The 24400-nt window shown below is 47.9% G+C and overlaps 1 protein-coding gene across 1 annotated transcript in view; it reads right to left on the bottom strand.

Moving 5' to 3' along the window:
- The window catches only part of RBM5 (RNA binding motif protein 5), a 255667-nt gene that overhangs the window by 74175 nt on the left and 157092 nt on the right, over nucleotides 1-24400 (bottom strand). Inside the window, 4 exon segments of the mRNA XM_029599640.1 lie at nucleotides 775-939; nucleotides 1204-1295; nucleotides 1772-1838; nucleotides 11404-11477. Coding sequence (XP_029455500.1) covers nucleotides 775-939; nucleotides 1204-1295; nucleotides 1772-1838; nucleotides 11404-11477 — 398 coding nt within the window.

Below are 24400 nucleotides of genomic sequence, written 5' to 3' on the forward strand. Positions count from 1 at the left end.
GGCCAAATTATACCCAGGAGCTACTTCCTCCCAGAGGAGGCTCTGGGAATTAGGATGCTCCTCCTCCCCCAGCCGAGCACTGCCTGAAAGGCAAAAAAACTGAAGGCAAGAAAAAAAAATTTTTTTTCCTCCAAAGTAAGAACAAAAAAAAACCCCACACGGGTACTTTCTTTTAGGAGGCGCTGAGGGAACCAGTCCCCTGGCTATCCAACTCCCCGGAATCCAAGGGCTCTACAGCCAGAAGTATCCAACCCCCCTGTTCGCCCTGCTCCAGCCAAGGGATGGCACGCGATCAGAACCTCACACCTTGGGGAGCCCTGCCAAAACTCAGTCCAGAGCTGCAGGATGCACGACCACCATCTCCTGGAGACAGAGAAATACTGAGGAGCTGCAGATGGCACTAGAGTTATATAGCCAGGCCTCGAAGTTTGTTCTCTGCCTCCATCTGCTGGCAGAAGGATATAACCCACTGGTCTGGACTGATCTGGGTATGTCCAGGAACATAAGGGATTTATCTAGGCTGAAGACTTTGCATGCCACATCATTTACTGCTGAGGATTCTGGTGATAGAGAAAACGATGGCCATTTTACACTACTTCAAATCAACTGTGCAGAAAGACTTAACATCTAACTGTGGATGTTCAGAAAGGCAGGCTGGGAATGTCAATGATTTCCAAATTTTCTATCTGGGCCTTTTAGAAAAGGAAGCAGCAAATGTTGAAGGCAGTTTTGTGCCTGCTCAATGCCCCCCCCAGCTAAAATTCCCCACCTCACCTGTTGTGCTGTCTTGCTCTTGGGTTTCTCTTTCTTCTCCTTGCTTTCCTTTGTGTTGGTAGACATGCCGGTTTGTTGCTGGGCTACACTATCTGCTGCAGGAAGGTAGGTTTGCTTCTCTCCATCCCAGTATAGATACTGCTGAGTCGCAGAATTATAATAATACTGAATTGGGAGATAAGAATTAGTGTGGTTGGGATCCAAGCCAACACTGCTCACCCAGACATGGTTCAGCAGCTATACAATTCCTTGCCACAATTTATAAAATGTATAGCCTGCTTATCTACAATAAGTGGGTTACAATTTACATACATAATTGGTAAAACAAAGCTTTAATGACTTAAAACATTCATAAAACGTAACAATTCTAAAAAAAAAAAGCAAACAAATCAAGTCAAGTCAGGAAAGGCATGAAGAATCAATGCTTACTTGCGAGCTGGAGTCATAGTAGAGTCCAGTTTGGGGATCAAAGTAATAACCAGAGGCTTCATCATAATGATAAGTTGATGTGTCTGGGACAGCTGTGAATTAAATTGGGCCACACAGTTAGTTGAAGGCTAGGAAAACACAAAGGAGAAATTTAATCTTACCTAATTTCCGTTCCTTGAATCCTGCCAGACAAGTCCAGTTAGGTTTTGCCTCCATGCCAGCAGAAATAGATAGAACAAGTTTTTCTTGACACCATTTCACAATACATGAGCTGGTGCAATAAACCTTGTCAGTATACCGTTGTCAAAGATAAAGCAAGTCTGCTTACTGTAAATGTTCTCTGTAGACAGGAGGATGAATTAGCCATGACGTGGGTGACATCCTCATCAGCCCTCTTGGTCAATTTTAGAGCTAATTGTAGCCAGATAATCAACTCTCCAGGAAGGTGAGCAGATATTTAGCATGGCAAATGCATCCTGTCTACACAGAACACAGTTTACAGTAAACAAACTTGCTTTCTTGGTCAACAAGCAGGGCTGAATTAGCTACAAGACTACATTGCACTTACCATATTTTGTGCCAGGGACAACACCAGTGGGAGAAGATGCTCCTTGTGTGCTAGTGCTGGCTTGGGTCTGAAAAGACAATTATTCATCTTAAATAAAGGTTGCAGTTTATATAATGCAATCTCTCATTCAGACACAAAAGAGCAAAATAAATGTCGATTCTAAATCAAACTCCAATCTTTATTATTGCCCCTTACTCAGGCTCAAAGGAGCAGGGAGTAGAACAAGCAGCTCACACTGCTGACCTAAGCAAGTGGCCCGGCCCCAGGATCTGATCTGGAACCCACTGCCAAAATGCTGCACAGCCCAGTCCTACCATCTTCTGGAGGCAAAAAAAAGCAGCGTTGCATACCTATAAACAGGTGTTCTCAGAGGACAGCAGGATGTTAGCCTTCACAGATGGTACAGAAAACGTATGTCAAGTTTCTAGAACTATGACCGAGCCTCTTTGAGCTTGCTCGGCATGCATAACATGCATCCACGCAGGGTCCCCTTACACTTATAACAGAATTGAGGAATGAAAAATTAAAAGAATACCACCCACAAAGTGGAAACCCAACTCCACAGGGTGGCAGGTGCATTTTGTGAGAACTGACAACCTGCTGTCCTCATAGAACACCTGTTACAGGTAAGCAAATCTGCCTTCTCAGAGTGCAAACAGGATGGCAGTCCTCACACATGGGTGAATCCCTAGCTAAAGATTGTTCCCCAACATTAAAGGGCACCAAAGCAAGTGCCAATGGGCACAACTAGGTTTGTTGGTAACAAGGGGTAGCCTGAATAGAAAGAATGAGCCCTAGGCGGGAAGAGTTGGGTTCTGCACCTCAAACAAGTTCCAAAGGACAGACTGTCCGAATCGACTGTTGCATCTGCAATTCCTATCCAAACAGTAATGAGATGTGAAGGAGTGGTTGGAACTCCACATTGCAGCTCTGCAGATCTCCTCCATGGGGACTGCTCGCAAGTGGGCCACCAATGCTGCCATGGCTCCGACAGTGAGCTCTGACATGGCCCCCAAGATGAAATCCCACCTGGACATAACAGGAGGTGCAGTTTACCGCATACACAGGATCACCCAATTATGAAAAACTTTAGTGTAAGGCAGATAAGTCATGAAGGGCTGGAGCCCACTGACCCTGCGAGCTGAAGTGACCGCCACCAAAAATATGCCCTTCCAGGTCAGGTTCTTCAGGTCACAAGAGCACAGAGGCTCGAAGGAAGCTTTCATTACCTGAGCTACATATTGAAATCCCAGGACACAGTAGGAAGCATTAAGGGAGGCTTCAATTGAAGCAGACCTTGCATAAGGCATACAACTATAGGCTGAACAGAGATGGGCTTGCCAGGGGATATGGTTAGTGCAGTTAGTGTAGCAGGGTTTAAAAAAGGATTGGATAAGTTCTTGGAGGAGAAGTCCATTACCTGCTATTAAGTTGACTTAGAAAATAGCCACTGCTATTACTAGCAACAGTAACATGAGAGACTTTTTGGGTACTTGCCAGGTTCTTATGCTTGGATTGGCCACTGTTGGAGACAGGATGCTGGGCTTGATGGACCCTTGGTCTGACCCAGTATGGCAAGTTCTTATGTTCTACACCATTGTGATACACGCCAATCACGAGGTGAACCCCGAGTTAGTTTTCAGATCAGTCTCTGAAAGGTGTAGGAGATAGTCAAACAGTTTGAGTTGAGCAGGAGAAGGGATCTAAAGACTTCTGCTCATAACCACACAAAGATTCCTCTACTTCAGACCATAGGAATTTCTAATGGCCAGCTTTCTGGAAGTTATCAGGACATGAAATATACCTTCTGAGAGATCGAGTGGTTGTAGAATCACCTCTCAACATCCAGGCTGTGAGACAGGGCCTTTGGGATGCCATAACCTGCCTCGATCCTGGGCCATGAAATCTGGGGAAGTCACCAGCCTGATCGGTTTTCTGATAGGCTTATCCCAGAGGAGTGGAAACCAGACCTGTCTCAACCAGTGGGGGGCTCACCCCACTGGTTGATACCTTTGCTCACCCCAATGGTGAGCAAAGGTATCTGAGGTTGGTTTGCTGTGTGACCTTTACAGGAAACAGAACTGAGGAACCTTCCTGTTCCAAGGTGCAGTGAACAGATCTACCTCCAGACTTCCCCATAGACCGAAGATCAGATTTGCCACCCCTTGGTCCAGAGACTATTCGTGGGATTGGAAGGAATGACTCAAGTATGTCCGCTATTGCATTCTTCTTGCCAGCCAGATACATGAGCCCATGACCATATCTGGCCTTCTTCCTTACACAAGAGTAATGAGCCTGTACCTCCCTGCTTGATGACATACCACATTGCCACCTGGCTGTCTGTATCAATACAATTTTGTTCGACAGCCAATCTCAAAGCCCACAGAGCATACCTGATTGCCCGGAGCGCCAGGAAGTTGATTTGATAGCTATACCTGGGTGGACCTTGGGTGCTGAGTCCATCTACATGAGCTCCCCACCCCTCGGTGGACGCATCCTTTGTCAGTACGATTTAGAAAGGAGGACTTTGGATGGAAAACTGCTGTTCTAGATTAGAATCCTCCTGCCACCAGGACAAGGAGTCCCAGAAGGACAGGGTTACCCATATGCAGTCCCAAAGTCCTTGATTGGCTCAACACCACTGGGACCATAGAGTCCATTGAGCTCTTTGCAAATTTAAACGTGCCAAGGTAGTGACATGAACTGTTGTGGCCATGTGACCCAACAGCCTCAACATGTGCCATGCTGATAACTGCTGGCTCATCTGACTCTCTGCTGCAATGGTCATCAAGGTAATGGCCCTCTGCTGCAGCAGGAAAGCTAGGCCCGAGCCTGGTTTAGCAGGACTCCTATGAAGTCTAATTATGACGACAGGGTAGTTGATGAACCCTAATTACTCCAACACCCAGATGGTCGAGTGCATGGACTCCTTGGCTCCTGCCCGAGAGGTGCTCTTGACTAGCCAATCATCCAGATAAAGTAAAACATGGACTCCCAAGTCTGTGCAGGTGTGCCGCCACCACGGCCAGTCATCTTGTAAAGACAGGGCAAATTGCGATACTGGAAGTGCTGCTGTTCCATCACTAATCAGAGAATTCCGGTGACTGTGGAAAATCCTGTTGCGAGTGTATATGTTCTTCAGATCGAGAGAACACAGCCAGACATCTTTTCGCAACAAGGGGATCAAGGTGCCCAGGGAAACCATCTTGAACTTTTCCTCTTTTTTTGGAATCAGAAGTAGCAGGAGTAGTATCCCCACCCTCTTTTGCCCTGGTAGAACAGACTTGACTGCCCTGGCCATTAAGAGGGATAGTGCTCTGCAAAGTACCTCCTGAATGACTACCGGTTCCCAATATGAACTTGGGACAATTTGCAGGGGTAATCAAAAGGTTTCATTTATACCCTCCACAACTGATGGACAGAACCACTGGTTGACAAAAACGCCATTGGCCTCTGAACCGGGTCTGCGTAGTGTTGAAGGTTCTGGAGGTCAGAGGACGATCTTCCGGCAATTCTCTCCAAGCGATTTAATGACCTGGTCCAGCTCGTCTCCAAATAGTAACTTACCCTTGAAGGGAAGTGACCCCAGCTGAGCCTTAGAGGAGGAATCCACCGACCAGTTTCTGAGGCAAAGGAGCCATCTAGCTGAGACCACAGACCATAGATCTGGCCAGGACCTGGAGCAGATCATAGAGCGCGTCCGCACCATAAGCTGTAACTATGATCCATCCAAGGAAAACTTTAGTGAAAAACAAAGAATAAAGAAATTCTGTAAACTATCCTCTCAATGAACTGGGGAACCGAAGGTGCAACCGCCATCTGCTGGAGTCAGAGAAATACTGAAGGTTTACAGAGGGCGCACCAGTTTATGAGAGAGCACTCTCTCAGTTTTTGCTCTGACTCCATCTGCTGGAAGAGGGGAACAACCCACGGTCTGGACTGATCCTGGTATGTACAGAGAAGAAAGAAATATCACTAAGGAGAGGGAACCGCAGGTTCGTCTGTCTGCATCTGCTGGAGCCAGAGAAATACTGAGGGGCGCAGGGTGAGCACTGTTCTCTTGTAGGATACTCTCTCAGTTTTTCTCTGGCTCCATCTGCTGGACAGGAGGCTCAACCCACTGTCTGGACTGATCCGGGTACGTACAGGGAAAAAACTATTACACATTTTTATGCTGAAATTATTTTTAAAAATCCATCTCCCTTCAGTATTTTACTTAAGGGCACACAAGACAGCATATTTGAGAAGTCTGTTCCAGTCACCCTTTAACTGCCTCCCAGCAGTAAAAAGTCAGCCACCCTATCACTGCCTTAGCCCCTGCTCTTGTGGGTTTTTTTTTACTTAAATGAGTAGACACACCACATCACATAGGCCAGGAAAGGGAATAAAAGGAAAATTAGTTCTTACCCGATAATTTTCGTTCCTGTAGTACCACGGATCAGTCCAGACCATGGGTTAAGCCCTCGTTCCAGCAGGCGAAGACACACCAAAGTTCTAAGGGCAGCCCATATAAGGACGGAACCCACCCTGGAACCCTCAGTATAACCATTGTCAAAGCAGAAAATACAAGATCAAGCAAGTAACAGGATAACTAGTAATTTAATTTAAACCAACAAAATAACAGAACAATTGAATGAACTGTGTAACTAAACGCTCTTGTATATCTACCCCCGATCATCGTAACGATGCTTCCGGTGCCTATTAGTAAATTCCAGGAAGATGATGCAGGGATCAAAAAAGAGAGAGTCCTATAAGGAAAAAAATCAAAAACAGGAGGAAGAAAATTCGAGCGGCCAGAAGAACGGGCGGGTGTCTGGACTGATCCGTGGTACTACAGGAACGAAAATTATCGGGTAAGAACTAATTTTCCTTTCCCTGTACATACCCGGATCAGTCCAGACCATGGGATGTGCCAAAGCTTCTCTACAGAGGGTGGGACACCCAGACAGTCCCGCTCGAAGCAATGCCGACCAAAGGAACCAAAGGCTGGAGCCTGAACATCGAGTCGGTAGTGACGAGCAAAAGTATGAAGAGATTTCCATGTAGCCACCCTACATATTTCTTGCGGCAACACAGATTGAGACTCCGCCCAAGAAGTTGCTTGAGAGCGTAAAGGAATGAGCTTTTAGGCCTTCAGGAATATGGTCAGGCCCTTGCAAATGTAGGCCGAAGAAATTGCCTCCTTCAACCAGCGATCGATCGTAGCCTTACGAAGCTTGCTTCCCCCCTGTTGGGTCCACTCCACAGGACAAAAAGATGATCGGAAACCCGAAAATCATTAGTGACCTCAAGATAATGCAATAAGACGCGTTTGACGTTGAGACGAAGATCACTATTACCAGACGCCGCGATATCCTCTGGTGAAAAAGCAGGAAGTTCCACGGACTAGTTAACATGAAAAACGAAACAACCTTAGGTAAGAAAGAAGGTACGGTCTTGAGAGACGCCAGAGTCCAAAAACGCAAGAAAGGGTCTCTACAGGATAGAAGCTTGAAGCTCAGACACCCTCCTTGCAGAGCAAATAGAGACCAAAAAGACAGTCTTGAGAGTCAAGTCTTAGAGTGGCTCGACGGAAAGGCTCAAACGGTGCCGAACAAAGAGCTTGAAGAACCAAGTTTAAACTCCACGAAGGACAAAGACCAGACAGGCAGTTTCAGGTGCTTAGCGCCCCTGAGAAAACGTATAACACATCTGGATGAGAGGCGACTGCCTGACCTTCGATATAGTCCAGGAGAGAACCCAGAGCCGAAACCTGAATTCGCAGGGAGCTAACCGAAAGACCCTTGGAGAGACCACGCTGAAGAAAAGCGAGAATAACCGCAACCGAAGGCGAACGTGCCGAAACACCCAACTCTTCGCAGACGTTTTCAAAAACCTTCCAGACCCGGACGTAGGTAAGAACATAAGAACTTGCCATGCTGGGTCAGACCAAGGGTCCATCGAGCCCAGCATCCTGTTTCCAACAGAGGCCAAAACCAGGCCACAAGAACCTGGCAATTACCCAAACACTAAGAAGAACCCATGCTACTGATGCAATTAATAGCAGTGGCTATTCCCCAAGCATAATTGATTAATAGCCATTAATGGACTTCTCCTCCAAGAACTCATCCAAACCTTTTTTGAACCCAGCTACACTAACTGCACTAACCACCTCCTCTGGCAACAAATTCCAGAGCTTTATTGTGCATTGAGTGAAAAAGAATTTTCTCCGATTAGTCTTAAATGTGTTACTTGCTAACTTAATGGAATGCCCCCTAGTCCTTCTATTCGAAAGTGTAAATAACAGAGTCACATCTACCCGTTCAAGACCTCTCATGATCTTAAAGACCTCTATCATATCCCCCCTCAGCCGTCTCTTCTCCCAAGCTGAACAGCCCTAAACCTCTTCAGCCTTTCCTCATAGGGGAGCTGTTCCATCCCCTTTATCATTTGGTTGCACTTCTCTGTACCTTCTCCATCGCAACTATATCTTTTTGAGATGCGGCAACCAGAATTGTACACAGTATTCAAGGTGCGGTCTCACCTTGGAGGCATTACAGAGGCATTATGACATTTTCCGTTCTATTAACCATTCCCTTCCCTAATAATTCCTAACATTCTATTGCTTTTTTGACTGCTGCAGCACACTGAGCCGACGATTTTAAAGTATTATCCACTATGATGCCTAGATCTTTTCCTGGGTGGTAGCTCCTAATATGCAAACTACCTTGTGTAACATACAGCAAGGGTTATTTTTCCCTATATGCAACACCTTGCACTTGTCCCATTAAATTTTCATCTGCCATTTGGATGCCCAATCTTCCAGTCCTTGCAAGGTCCTCCTGTAATGTATCACAGTCTGCTTGTGATTTAACTACTCTGACTAATTTTGTATCATCCGCAAATTTGATAACCTCACTCGTATTCCTTTCCAGATCATATTATATATATATTGAAAAGCACCGGTCCAAGTACAGATCCCTGAGGCACTCCACTGTCCACCCTTTTCCACTGAGAAAATTGACCATTTAATCCTAATCTCTGTTTCCTGTCTTTTAACCAGTTTGGTAATCCACGAAAGGACATCGCCTCCTATCCCATGACTTTTAGTTTTCGTAGAAGCCTCTCATGAGGGACTTTGTCAACGCCTTCTGAAAATCCAAATACACTACAATCTACCGGTTTATCTTTATCCACGTGTTATTAATCCCTTCAAAAAAATGAAGCAGATTTGTTGAGGACAGACTTCCCTTGGGTAAATCCATATTGACTGTTTCCCCAACATGGATTTATCCAAGGGTAAATCCATGTTGGGACACAGTCGACTGTTTGCGAGACCTGAGGAGTGTGGCAATAACTTCATCCTTATATCCTCTTCGTCTCAAACGTCTCCGTTCAAAAGCCATGCCGCTAGACAGAAGCGATCCGCCTGGTCGAAAAATACGGGACCCTGCCGCAGAAGATGGGGCAGGTGACAGACGAAGAGGTCCGTCCACAGTGAGATTCACCAGATCCGCGAACCACGGCCGTCGGGGCACGAGAGTGACCGGACCACGATGGAGTTCTATTCTCCATAGAACCTTCCCCACTAACGGCCATGGTGGAAACACGTAGAGAGAACGGAGGGCCAAGGAGAACCAGCGCATCCACCCCTTCCGAACAATGCTCCCCCCACCGGCTGAAGAAACCGGGGAGCCTTGGCATTGGATAGCGTCGCCATGAGGTCCAGGTGAGGGGGACCCCACCTGTGCACGATTAGGTCCATCACTTCGTCTGACACCTCCCCACTCGCCGGGATCGAGATGTGTGTCGACTGAGGAAGTCTGCTTGAATATTCTCCTTGCCAGCTATGTGGGAGGCCGCAAGGCGATCCAAGTGCCCCTCTGCCCAGAGAAAGAGCTTGCTGGCCTCTAGCAACCATTAGACGACTTAGAGTCTCCCCCTGTCGATTTATGTAAGCCACCGTGGTGGAATTATCCAATAGCACCCGGACCCGCTTTGTGGCGAATCAGAGGAAGAAAAATAAAATTCAAGCTTACGGTCCTGCACATCCCGTAATGCTGTAGCGCCCATCACAGGAATGGTGGTACGTTTCGTCACCGAGGTGACAGAAGAATCTACCTTAGGAATCTTTAACATGTCCAGGCAGTCCTCAGGGAGCGGGTATAGCTTATCCATAGCCCTACTAAACTCGAAGCCCCGTCTCTGGGCCTCCAATTCCCGGGGGAGAAGCAAATGGTGCGTTGGATGAAATGAGAAAGTACGCAGTAACACCCTGAGTCCCACCAGGACCAGGTCCGCGTTTGGTGTCGTCGCTGCCGCCACAGAATCATCTGGTGGGACTTCAATTCCCAGTTCCTTGAGAACGAAGGGAATAAAAGGCTCCAGTTCCTTCCCGCTGAAATAAGTGCAGGACACTGGGATCGTCGCCCTCTAGCGGGGGGGGGGGGGGGGGGGGGGGGGGGGGAAGAGGGGGGGGGTGGGGGGGGGGGGGGGGGGGCGGCCTTGAGCCATGGTATCATCATCCCCTAGGTAAGCGGGTCTAAAGGAGGCTGGGGGGGGGGGGGGGGAGCACCCGGGACCACATGAAACCCTAACCAGGCCCTGAGGGTCTGGAACATCAGGGGACGGCACAGGAAAAAAAAGAGGTTCGGAGGAAGGGGAACAATTGGGAGGGGGGGGGGTTCCACCTCCCTCTAAGCTGGCCAAGTAAGACTCATGCATTTAAAAGGACAAAATCCGAGGAAAAACGGGTCCCGGGACGAATTTTTCACGGGGGTCCAAGCCGCCACCCCCCCCAGAGAAGCGAACCGGCTCAAATCGGATCCCCAGCCCCCAGAGAAGCAGGAAGTGTTTCATCAGAAACACCCAAAATGGCCACCGCTGACTTGTGTTCCCGGACGGGAACGGCTTAGAAACACGTCGGGGAGCCCTTCCCCGAGGTCTAAAATTTGGCGGTTCAGAAGAGGAGCCTTCACCCCCCGAAATACACCTGGAGCATACCCATCGCGGGAGAGTCGGGAGGCCGACTCTCCACAAGCTAAACAAAAAGGTGGCCGCGGCATGAAGCAGGATAGCGGCTGCAAAGCTAATTGAAAACAGCTGAGCTGGGAGCCCCTGAGGAGCTGGGCGGGAGATTGAACCCCGCTCCCTCCTCACAAAATAAAACTGCTGCCTTAAAAAAAAAAAAAAATTAATTTAAACAAAGACAAGTAAAAAATATATTCTGTGAAAGCTTGGGAAAACAAAAAACAGTTTATTCACATTAATAATTCATTGCATTCACAGAGGCAGGGGTATAATAATCCTCCCTGAAGCTCCACCGAGGCATGGGCATCTCGGGGCACGGCAGCATGGGTTCATGTATGTCTCCACCCCCTTCCTTTGCTTTAAAAATCTGAAGAGGGATTGGTGGGGCTTTAATTACTTCCCTAACTTCTTTTGGCCATAAATCCTCTCTCTGTCTACACTTCCTGTTCTGTGGAGGCTGATGTGCAACATTTTTGTTAAAGCTGGCGTGCCCTAAGCTTGAAAAGACTGGGAAACAGTTAATATGAGTACATTTCCAAGGTGAAATACAACAAACCAACACAGAGAGAGCAGGTAAAGGACACACCAATTGGCTGATGCTGTGTCTATATTATACATCTTACCGGAGAGCCTGGCTGCTGATACAGCTGAGGACTCTGTGATACAACAGCTGCAGTGGTAGGGGTCACTGTTGCACCTGCCAACACATAAAGCCAATTTACAACTATAGAACAAAACTACAGTCATAAGGCATTAATCCTATTAGCAATTTGGAAACTGTTTACTTAATTTCTCCTTAATTTGGAAAGGTTAACCAGCAAAGTTGTTTACCTCTACCAGGTGTTTTCTGCAAATGACCGATTCTTCCAGATATATCTGGAAAAGGTCTGAATGCAATTACCCATGAGCAGTAGTTCCTATGCTGCCACAACCCTCCTTGAATTCTATTTAACAGCTAAGAAAAGGAAGTAGAGGTACAGCTTCACAGGGAGGAGGGATAATTATCTGGCTGGCAACTGCTGTTACAGGGAAGCAAACTTGCATTCTATGAAGACAAACTGTTCGCTGAGCCACACACATGAGAACGGTCAAGTAAAAGTGGTCTTAAAAAGAATAGCCAGTGAGTGGAAGAGATTTCTGTGCAAAAATTCTTGTAGTTTATTTTTGTCAAATTTTTTTTAAAACAGGAAAGAAAACCAAAAATGTATAAAATGGGCTCTAGGAGAGAAAGCTGGGTTCTAATCCTTAGACCATGGAGAATGGATAGTCCAAATCTACTTCCCCAGTAGAAGGCTGTATCTAGGCAGTAAAAGAAAATTATTCCTTACCTGCTAATTTTCGTTCCTGTAGTACCATGGATCAGTCCAGATCGTGGGTTGTTCCCCCCTTCCAGCAGATGGAGTCAGAGCAAAAACTGAGAGGGCGCGCCCTCATAAGTAGTGCGCCCTCTGTAAACCTTCAGTATTAAGAATATCCAAGCAATAAGGAAAAACACCTTGGATGGATCAATACAAAATTGAGTATCAACTGTAAACAAGGCTAAGCAAAAAACTTGCAACCTGAATTCTTAATCAGTCCCAAACTGGTCCTGAAATAATTACAGTCGAGCTGAAAGATTATCCCAAAGAACCCCCAACAATCCGTAGGGTGGACGTTTGGACTGATCCATGGTACTACAGGAACGAAAATTAGCAGGTAAGGAATAATTTTCTTTTCCCTGTACGTACCAGGATCAGTCCAGACCATGGGATGTACCAAAGCTTCCCTAAGTAGGGTGTGGCCACTGATAACCCAGCTTGAATGACGTGAGCCCCAAAGAAGCCCACGATCAGTGGTTGAAGATTCAAGCGATAGTGATGCACAAATGTGTGCAACGACTTCCAGATAGCCGTTCTGCAAATCTCCTGTGGGGAGACTGCTCGGCTTTCTGCCCAGGAGGCTGCTTGAGCTCGGAGAGAATGAGCCTTTATACCGTCTGGCGGTGGACGCCCAGTGCCAACGTACGCCATAGAATTTGCTTCTTTTAGTCAGTGGGCAATGGTGGTTTTAGAAGCCTTGTTACCCCTTCTTGGGACCACTCCAGAGGACAAAGAGGTGATCTGAGAGACGGAAGTCATTGGTAGCCTCCAGATAACGAAGGAGGACGTGCTTGACGTCTAGGCGTCTAAGGTCTCTGGAATTGTCATCCTGGAAGGATGGCAGCTCCACCGACTGATTTAAATGAAAGGACAAGACCATCTTTGGTAGAAATGATGGTACAGTACACAAGGACACACCTGAATCCGTGAAACGTAGGTAAGGTTCTCTACATGACAAAGCTTGAATCTCCGAGATTCTGCGAGCGGAACAAATAGACACCAAGAATACTGTCTTGAGAATGAGGTCCTTGAGAGTAGCTCTTTTCAAAGGTTCAAACCACCTAGAATTCGAAGGACCAAATTTAAGCTCCACAAAGGGCATAAATTGCGGATCGGAGATTTCACATGCTTGACTCCCCTCAAGAACCAGACTACGTCAGGGTGTGTCGCAAGAGTAGAACCATCCGGATGACGGAGAGCACCAAGGGCTGCCACCTGAACTTTAAGGGAATTATAGGCTAATCCCATCTCCAGACCTTGCTGCAAGAAAGATAAGATCTGGGGTATTATCGCATGACGTAGAGAAAGTTGTGTGGACTGGCACCAAGACTCAAAAACTTTCCAGACGCGGACATAGGACATGGAGGTGGAAGACTTCCTAGCCTTGAGAAGAGTGGAGATAACAGCCTCTGGGTACCCTCGTCTTCTCAGCCAGCGCCGCTCAAAAGCCAGGCCGCTAGACAGAAGCGATCTACCTGGTCGAAAAATACTGGGCCCTGTTGGAGAAGGTTTGGCAGATGTCCCATTCGAAGTGGGCTGTCTGCTAGGTTGACCAAGTCTGCAAACCACGGCCGTCAAGGCCATTCCGGAGTTACCAGGATCACGGGCCCCTGGTGACTCTATTCTTTGGAGCACCTTTCCCACTAGGGGCCAAGGCGGAAACACGTAGAGCAGGAGGTCCCATGGCCATGGGAGGACTAGGGCATTGATGCCCTCTGCACAGTGCTCTCATCTGCGACTGAAGAAGCGCGGAGCATTCGCATTCCTTTGAGTGACCATCAGATTGAGATGGGGAAGAGGAGTGACACTGCTTCCTGGGACAGCTCCCACTCCCCGGGATCTAAGCGTTGGCAACTTAAGAAGTCCGCTTGAACTAATTCTGGTCTATGCCTGCAATGTGAGATGCCGGCAGATGGGACAAATGGAGTTCCGCCCACGACATTAGCTTGTTCGTCTCCTGAGTGACATGGAGACTTCTTATCCCTCCCTGACTGTTGATGTACGCCACTGTTGTTGCATTGTCAGAGGATGCGGACCGCTCGGCCTTGGACTATGGGAAGAAAGCGCTTCAGTGCCAAATGAACCGCTCTGGTCTCCGGAGGGTTGATGGGCCACATGCTGCCTGAACTGGTGTCCATTGCCCCTGCGTCAATTGGTGGCCACACACTGCCGCACAGCCAGCGAGGCTGGCGTCTGTCGTTATGATCACCCAATGCAGAACCTCCAGGTCCACCCCTCGTAGCAAGTGATCTAGGTTAGTCACCAGGACAGGTTGTCCTTGGCTAGGGGTGGTATTGGCAGAAGAGCTTGAATTCCCGAGACACCGGCTTCCAATTGGAGAGTAATGCTCTCTGCAATGGATGCATGTGGGCAAACGCCCAAGGCACTACATCTACAGTGGAGGCCATGGAGCCCAACACCTGGAGATAGTCCCAAGCTGTGGGAAGTCGGAGGTCCGGAAAGCGCTTAACCTGAGTGGGGAGAGATTGGGCCCGATCCAAACGAAGAGAGACTGTGCCCACTTTGGTGTTGAAATGAGCTCCTAGAGAGTCGAGTGACTACGACGGAGTGAGGCTGCTCTTGGCAAAATTGACGAACCAGCTGAGCGATTGGAGGAGGAGTAATACTCTGTCCATTGAGTGCTGGCACAAATCCCTGGACTTTGCCCGGATGAGCCAGTCATCCAAATAGGGATGGACAAGAATTCCTTCCGTCCATAGGGCCACCTCCACTACTACCATTACCTTGGTGAAGGTGCGAGGAGCGGTCACCAGGCCGAATGGCAGGGCCTGGAACTGGAAATGCTGCCCCAAAATCTTGACGCGAAGGAAGCGCTGATGCTCCTTCAGGATTGAGATATGAAGATAAGCCTCCATCAAGTCCAAGGATGGGAGGAACTCTCCCCGGTGCACTGCAGCAATCACTGAGCGCAGGGTTTCCATCCTGAAGTGTGGAATCTTGAGAGCCCTGCTGACCATCTTGAGATCCAGGATCAGTTGAAAGGTGTCTTCCTTCTTGGGGTCTATGAAGTAGATGGAATAAAGGCCGAACCCTTGTTCCAGTACCAGCACCGGGAGAATGGCCCCCAAATCCCGAAGCCGATTCAGCGTCTGCCGCAGTGCGCATTGTTTCCTTAGTCCACATGGGGAGAAGACAAACATGTCTGAGAGGTCGAGCAAATTCTAAAGCGTAACCGTGCTGGTGAATATCTAAGATCCACCGGTCTGAGGTGATTTTGACCCACTCCTCGTAGAAGAGGGAAGATGTCCTCCTATCCTGGGAACCGAAGAGTGGGCCGGCAACGTTTCATAGGGTAGATTTAGCAGGAGCTCCTTGCGTAGAGGAGTCCGGAGCTGGTCTCCGGCCTCGAAAGGAATGAGACCAGGACTGCGACCTCGAAGAGGGAGTCCTGTGAGGCACCGGTCTAGTCTGACGACAATGCTGTTGACCTCTGAACCGGGTCCGTGTAGTGATGAAGGTTCTGGCGGTCCCAGGACGACATTCCGGCAATTTATGCACCTTATTCTCTCCAAGCAATTTAATGATCTGGTCCAACTCGTCTGGGGCGGACCCATCAACGTCCCCCATCTGCATCCCCAAGGAGAAGGTCCTGTGACCCAGGGTCCAGCAGATTAGGAGCTAAAGACCCCGAGGAATTAACAGCTGTCCATCCTGACTGTCCCCTAGAGGGATCCAACACCCCTGATGGCCTGGGGACCTTTGCTGGTGTAGGTCCCTCCTCCTGCCATTTAGCCTCTGCTTCTAAAAAAAAGCTTTGTGCATTAAAAGCACAAACTTAGAAGAAAAGGCCTGCTGTCTCTTTAAGCCCCCCCCCCCCCCCCCCCCCGCAGGGGAGGGCCTGCATTGGGAGGAGAGGCAGGCTCTAGACCAGCCAGTCGCACAGGGCTTAAATTAGGTGTAATAAAAGTACAAAATCAGTAGTAAAATGAGAATTCCCTTCCCCCGTCCGGCAAAGAAACAGGCTCGATATGTGCAACAAGTTGGCTCTCCACATGTGGATACAAAATGGCGAACGAGGCATCGGGAGGGAGGGAGGGGGGTGAGGAGTTGCCACGGGAATGGCAAGGTCCTTCTGTGCCTGGCTGCTGCGAGTGGGAGAAAGAGAAAACTGCTCTCCGCTCCTTCCCCCATAAGCTGCCGATCCTTGTACAGGGTACCGATTAGAGGAATTTTACTTCTCTGACAAGAGACCAGAGGCATGAAACTTCCCAGGGGTCTCCACGGGAAAGGGACTGGACCACCCTTCCCCCTGCACCAAGCTCCTCACAGGAACAAGAAATTCAGCGCTGCTACCTGTCAGAAACGACCCGCTGTCCTGTTGTGAGCTAAGGCTCACTAAGTGTTGCTATTACAGATGGTAAATACAATATAGAAGTAGAATTATATTCCTTTATTATATTAAAGATATTTAGAAATTTCTAGCTATAGCCGGCCAAGTTGCTAAAGCCTAATCAGCCCCCCCTTCTCTTTCCCCCTTCCCCCTCCTTGCAGTGCATAACGTATAGCTCAAAGTTCCAGAAAATTGATTTGATATGTTGCTTCGAGTTTTGTCCAAGTTCCTTGAGTTTGGAGATTGTCTATGTGAGCTCCCCAACCCAAGGTGGATGCATCTGTAGTTAAAGTAATTTGTGGAACTGGTTGTTGGAAGGATAAGCCCTTGCGCAAGTTGTCCGTGTTGATCCACCGCGCAAGTTGTCCGTGTTGATCCACCAAAGGAGCGAAGAGTGTAGTTGGTGGGTTACTTGAATTGGAGAATGTAGTGGTTGAATGGCTTGGATCCATTGTGATCGTAATGTCCATTGGGTTACTCTCATGGCTAGTCTTGCCATAGGAGTGACATGAACTGTGGAGGCCATGTGGCCTAGTAGAATTAGAATACGATGAGCTGTTGTGTGCGTGCTTGAGAGAATCGAGTGTGCTAGGAAGGCTGTTTCTGCTCGATCCTTGGGTAGAAAAGCCTTTGCAAGGACGGTGTTCAACTCTGCTCCTATGAATTGGAGCAAGTGAGACGGTGTGAGGTGGGACTTTTGATAATTTATGAGAAATCCCATGGCGTGAAGTAGAGCAATGGTTTGATTGAGAGAATTGATTGCTCCTTGTTGAGACTGACTCCTGATGAGCCAAGCGTCTAGATATGGGAAGACATGAACACCTTGTTTGTGTAAGTGTGCTGCTATTACTGCCAGACATTTTGTGAATACTCTGGGAGCAGAGGCGAGTCCGAAGTGCAGTATTGGAAATGTTGATGACCTACCATGAAACGCAGATATTTGCGATGAGGAGGAAATATTGGGATGTGAGCATATGCATCTTGAAGATCCAGAGAACAAAGCCAATCTTCCTTTTGAAGGAGTGGAAGCATGGTACCTAGCGAGACCATTCTGAACTTTTCCTTTTTTAGAAATTTGTTTAGATTTCTGAGGTCTAGGATGGGCCGTAGGCCTCCTGATTTCTTTGGAATGAGGAAATATCGGGAGTAGAATCCTCTGCCCTGCTGAGACTGGGGCACTGGCTCTATGGCCCTGGATTTCAGAAGGGTGGATAATTCTATTTGAAGTTGAGGAATGTGATTTCTGTTGGGAGGAATCAGAGGTGCTTGAAGCTCTGTAGGTATTGTTAGGAAATTGAGCTTGTAGCCGTGGAATATGATGGAAAGAACCCATAGATCTGTCGTTATGGTTTTCCATATGCTGTAGAAATGGGATAATCTTCCCCCACCGGTAAGTGTGAGTGAGGATTCAGAGATTGGCTGGGTTCTCTGGAGATGTTTTCAAAAACCAGCTGTGGGACCTGTTTGAGCAGCAGGTGCAGGTCTGGTTGTTCTTTGTTGGCGAGGTTGTGGCCTGTTCTGGGATCTTGGTTGGCGAGGCCTAATTGCCGGTGGATAGTATCTTTTAGGACGGTAATAGGGCCTGCGAATATCCCTTCGCTGGCTACAACGTACAGCGTGGGTAGTGGTATCATGAGGCATGGAAGATAACTGCCTTAAGGTCTCCGAATGCTCTTTTAGTTGAGAGACCGCTTCTTGAACTTTTGTGCCAAATAAGTTATCCCCTGCACAGGGTAGGTCTACTAACTTTTCTTGGACCTCTGTTCTGAGGTCTGATGCTTTTAACCAGGCCCATCTGCGAGCACTTATGCAGAAGCTTCCACCCTTGAGGCTGACTCAAATGAGTTATAGGCGGCTCTAACTTCATGCTTGCCGGCTTCAAAAGCTTTTTGAATGAGATGTTGTGCTGGCTCTCTGAATTCTTGGGGCAAGGATGGTATGAACTCCTCCATCTGCTTCCAGAGGTTCCTTTGGTACTGTGTGATGTACAATTGGTAGGCTGCAATTCTAGAATTGAGGATTGCACCTTGAAAAACCTTTCTTCCAAATGTGTCCAAGAACCTGTTATCCTTCCCTGGAGGATTAGAGGCGTGCACTCTTGATCTTTTTGCTTTTTTCTGTGCTGATTCTACCACCACAGAAGAATGCGGCAGTTGGGATTTCTGGAAACCCGGTGCAGGTTGGACTAAATAGGTGGAGTCCATTCTTTATTGATGGGAAGAACAGAGCAAGGATGTTCCCACATTCTTTGTTGAAGTTGAAGAAGAATATCATGGATAGGTATTGCCATGACTTGCTTGGGGGGGATCTACGAATTGTAGAACCTCAAGAGTTTGGTGACGGAGATCCTGCTCAGATTCTAATTTAAATGGAATAGAGTCGGCCATCTCTTGGATAAAAGAGGAGAAAGTAAGGTCTTCTGGTGGAGACTGCTTTCTTGGATGAGGAGGAGACGGGTCAGACATGAAGGTTTCTGAGGTGTCAGATTGTGTGTCGCTCCAGGAATCATATTCTGGAGTATGAGGACTTGGTTTTTTAGCTGGATGTGGAGGAGGTACACCAGAGGGTCCTGGAATGGGTTCTTGTGGAGAAGCCTCCTCTTCCACCGGGTTTGAAGGTAAAGAATCCAGGAGATCCTGATATTTTTTCTGAAGTATTGAGTATAATCTTGCTTCAGATGATGGATCCACTGTAGAGGAAAGCGGCATCGTAGATTTTGTCTTTGTCATCGCTGACATCGGTGTCTTGTCTCTCGATGACTGCTCGGTACCCATGGTGGGTGTATACGGCGATGCCTGATGAAAACGAGCAGGAAGCATCGATGGTATACTCAATGAAAAAATAGGCATCTATGAGGGCATCGAGGTGAATGCAGTCATTCGCTCTGGAGGGAGGAACGAATCCGGAAGCCGGACGGATCCTTGCGGTGCTATGTTTGTTGTCGACATGGCAGTGAGTGGCATAGATCTGGTGGCCGGTGTCGAGTAAGCCTCCGTTGTCGAGGCAATGGCCGGCATCGGCATCGAGAGAGCACCCGGCATCGAGACAGATCCCGGCATCAGGTCGATACCCGGCATCGGGAAATGTCCCGGAATCGCTGGCACCATCGATGGAAGAGACCTCGGTACTGATTGTACCGGCATCGATGAAGTCGATGTTAAAGGGGACGTCACCGGCATCGGCGGAGGTGCCGGCAGGTGTTCCTTAATTGCTTGTAAAACTACCTCTTATGTAGGCTGTGAAGTCCTGTGGCATCGACGGTGGTGCCACCGGTGGAAGTGTCGATGCCTCCGTATGCTGTGGAAGTGACGTCGGAGTAGGCCCTTCAGGCACCGAGGGTATAGTAAGTTTAGGCCGTTTCGGTAACGGTTCTCCTCGGTCAAGTGCCGACGGTGAGGTCAGGGAGTGTCTGTGGCAATGTTTATGTTAGGCCGGACGTCTACTGCGAGCGTATCGACGATGTCGACGGAGTAGGGGAGGATTTATCTCCGGAACCATCAGTTTGGCGCTTTTTTAACAGTACCTTTTTCGAATGGCGAAGATTTCGAAGAAGTAGCTGGAGAAGGAGTCAGTTGTAAGCTGAGTAGCTGTTGGATCTTCTCCTGGCGGAGCTTACAGCCTTTTGGCGTCATCTCTTGACATTTCTCACATGATGAAATGTCGTGTTTCCCCCCCAAGACATCTAACGCACTCTTCGTGCGGATCGGTAACCGACATTGTGCGGTTACAATTCGGGCATTTTTTGAATCCTGAGGACATCTTGACATCGACGGCCGTCTGACAGAAAATTGAATTTCGTTTTTTGTTTGTTTTTTTTAAAAAACCGAAATAATTCACCAGCCGGTGATATAGGAAAAAATTTTTGAGACCCCTAAATGGAGAGAAGTATATACTAGAATTGAAACACTGAGGTAACTCAGAGGGCTCCGATATCCGTGCTGCTGTCCAGCTGCGCGGAAAAACAAAGACTGAAGTGAGACCCCTGTGGCAGAGAATATCATGGCATGCAGAGCATGCCCAGTAGCCCCAGGCTGCCAGTCAAAAGTTTCTAGAAACTTTGACAGAAGTTTTCCCGCACTAGGGCTCCGTTACTGACGTCACCCATATGTGAGGACTAGCATCCTGCTTGTCCTGGGGTAAACAAAGTTCTCTGCCTGCAAGTCTCCAGAGAAGCTGAACACCAAGGCTTTTTTTTTTTTTTAAACTTTATAACTATGATCCATCCAAGGAAAGAATTAGAGGAAAACAAAGAATAAAGAACTCTAAACTATCCTCTCAATGAACTGGGGAACCGAAGGTGCAACTGCCATCTGCAGGAGTCAGAGAAAAACTGAAGGTTTACAGAGGGCGCGCACCAGTTATGAGGGTCCGCCCTCTCAGTTTTTGCTCTGACTCCATCTGCTGGAAGTGGGGGGGGGGGCCGGAACAACCCACGGTCTGGACTGATCCTGGTATGTACAGCGAATGGAGTATGTGGGACTGAACATCATGTTTCAATCTTGCAAATCTCAATGGAGAGCTAGGTGTGCAACTGATGCTACCTTGGCCCTAACATTACAGGCCTTGATGACCCTCTAATCCAAGGTCAGACCTACTTGGCATAAAAGACGCAATCTGCTACCCAAACAAAAAAGGCATGCTTTGTAACCAAACTCCCATGCCTATTAAGATCCAAAGGAAACAAAAAGCTGGGTGAACTTTCCATGAGCTTTAGTCCACCTCCAGGTAGAATGCAAGTCAGGGAATGAAGTGCCATTTTGAGATGCAGCCTAGAGAAAAGTGTTGGCAAAAAGGAAAATTGGGTCTTACCTGCTAATTTTCATTCCTGTAGTACCACAGATCAGTCCAGACTCCTGGATTTTGCCTCCCTTCCAGCAGATGGAGACAGAGAAAGTTTTACTGACACTGCTACTTAACCACATGTGCCAATGTAGTTCATCAGTATTAATCTATATCCAAGGAAAACTCAAAATTTCATATTTCTTCACAAACAATCTAGGAATGTTCAAAACCTCCAAAACTTTCAAAAATACGAAAACATCCTCTGCTACAAAAAGCCAAATAAGCGGACGACTCTCCCCCTCAATAGAATGGGCGGGTTCTGGACCGATCTGTGGTACTATAGGAACGAAAATTAGCAGGTAAGAACCGAATTTTCCTTTCCCTGTTATGTACCCAGATCAGTCCAGACCCCTGGGATATACCAAAGCTCCCTAACTCAGGGTGGGACCTGGAGAGTCCTGCTCACAAGACACTCGCTAAAGGAAGGGGAACCCTCATCTCTCATGGAAAAGCCGGACCACATTAGGGTCATCTTCTGCCACCAGGGTTATCCCCTCATCCCCAGGGAGATCTAGCAAGAAACCTTCACGCCCATCCTTCCCGAACCTTTGGAATCCCAATCCGAACCTATTTCGGGCATCCGCTTCTTCTTGGGGCGAGATGGGAACCCGGTCCTTTCACCAGGGGTTACTTTCCACACCATAGAAGGCAATGGAGACCTTTTGGGGCTGGGAAGCTTCGCAGTAGTCTGACCAGGAATGCTTTGTGCATTAAAATCCTAAATTCAATTGAAAAAGCTCCCTGCAAACCAGATTTGCCCCCAGAGGAATCCATAGCCCCTTCAGACCCCTCCCAGACATTACCAGAGGCATCCACCACAGGGGATATTGGTGGGGGAGAATCAGCTCTCTCCCCACGATCCCCTGCACTGCAAAAAGTCAAAATGGCCACAGTTCCTGCACTGCAAAGCAGCCCTGCATTGCTGATATCTGCAGCCTGTGATGCCTGTTTGTCTGCTGCTCTCTTCATGCCAGCAGCAGTCACAGCTCCCAAACTGCCTTCTACGCTGCCAACACAGGTCCCACACAAGCCAGAAGCATCAATTTATCTCTAGACACAGTACAGTACTTCCCGTGCTCAGAGGAAGCCGCCATTGACACTCGTACATGGCAAACACCAGCTGCAGTGCACATGTAGCTCTTTTAAAACTGTGATCACAAAGAAAGCTGCAAAGCATCAGACACCGTCCCATGTTCTGTGCCTGTTGGCTCACTCCTTCCCATCCCTTGCCAAGTCTGCAAGGTTTTTTTTTTCCCCTTCAAGGAATGGCAAATTAGAAAGAAAAGCCATATGTCCCTGAAAGACATGACCCATCATTGCAGAGAATCAGAGGAAGAGGCAGAGGTAGAAAATGAGGGACCAGATCACTGACTATCAAATTCCTCCACTAGCAACAGGGCCAGGCCAACCAGAGCCAAATACCCTCTATTTACCCAACTACACCAGGGGGATGGCTCCAAGACAGGGCCTAACACCCCTAGGAGAAATTTGGTCTTCTATTATGACTGTTTTGCACCTCCACCATCTGCTGGAGAAAACGAATACTGAAAAACCACAGATGGCACACTTATGTACCTCTGGTACAGTAAAGCTTTTTTTCTATCTCCATCTCTTGGAGGGAGAGAAAAACCCAATGCATCTGGTCCAATCTGTAGAATAAGGAATGTATGGATTTTTTGCTTGGATTTTAATTGTATATGTTTCATTACACAATTATATGAAAATTGGTTCTTACCTGCTAATTTTCGTTCCTGTAATACCACAGATCAGTCCAGAAAAGTGGGTTGTGTATCCCTACCAGCAGGTGGTGTCAGACAACAATTAGAACTTTGGGCACTGCTACATAACGAGTGCCAACCTGCAGTCACTCAGTATTGACCTGTAACCCAAGCCCATGCTAACAGAACTAAATGATGAAGGATAGCAACCAAATTTCCGGACTACCACTTCGTCGCTGGCAAAAACCAGACTGAACAACTGCTAAAAACTGCTCCATGATCATGTCTGCAAAAAAAGGAGCTTCAACAATAAAAAACGTAAGCAGGTTCTGACCAAGACATCATTCGGTATCTGAAGAAAGGGGCGGGCCTCTGGACTGATCTGTGGTATTACAAGAATGAAAATTAGCAGGTAAGAACCAATTTTCATTTCCTGAACATACCCAGATCAGTCCAGAAAAGTGGGATGTACCCAAGCCACCCTACACTGGGTAGGACCCGAAAGACCCGCACGAAGCACGCTCTCCCCGAAGTCAGTGCCTTAACGTCCAATCGGTAATGTTTCGTAAAAGTGTGAATAGACTACCACACCGCCGCCCTACAGATCTCCTGAGGCAACAGTAACTGACACTCTGCCCAAGAGGTAGCATGAGCCTTAGTGGAATGAGCTCTGAGACCCAAAAGCGGCATAAATAACCCTTGGGCTATGTATATCGCGCAAATGGCTTCCTTAATCCACAGAGATATGGTCGCCTTTGACGACCTTTGGGCCACCAAAGAGAACGAACAAATGATCAGAACATCTGAAGTCATTGGTAACCTCCAGATAACGCAATAAGGCGTGCCACACATCCAAAAGCTGAAGGTCTCTGTTCTGAGAAGACTTCCGGGACCAGTTAGGGAACCCCGGAAGCTCCACAGTTTGATTGACGTGAAAGGCTGAAACCACCTTAGGGACAAAGGACGGAACCATATGCAACGATACCCGATCATCGTAAATCCAAAGAAAAGGATCCAGACAAGACAGTGCCTGTAACTCAGATCCGATGGGCCGAGCAAATGACCACCAAAAACATCGTTTTCAAAGTCAGATCTTTCAGGGAAACTCCACGAAGAGGCTCGAAAGGAGAGCACATAGAACTCGCAGGACTAAATTCAACTCCAATCCGGACAAACACCGAACGGATGGGAGGGGCGCAAATGTTGGACCCCCTTAAGAAACCGAGCAATATCTGGATGCGCTGCCAGCGAACAGCCGTCAAACAGGTCATACGTAAAGTGCGGCCCGCGGTTACCCTGCTCCTAACCCGCTTTCTACCCACTTTTTCGGCTGCGTTAGCCTCCTTCCTGC

This window comes from Rhinatrema bivittatum, chromosome 4 (assembly GCF_901001135.1).
Source record: "Rhinatrema bivittatum chromosome 4, aRhiBiv1.1, whole genome shotgun sequence".
Lineage (NCBI taxonomy): Eukaryota > Metazoa > Chordata > Amphibia > Gymnophiona > Rhinatrematidae > Rhinatrema > Rhinatrema bivittatum.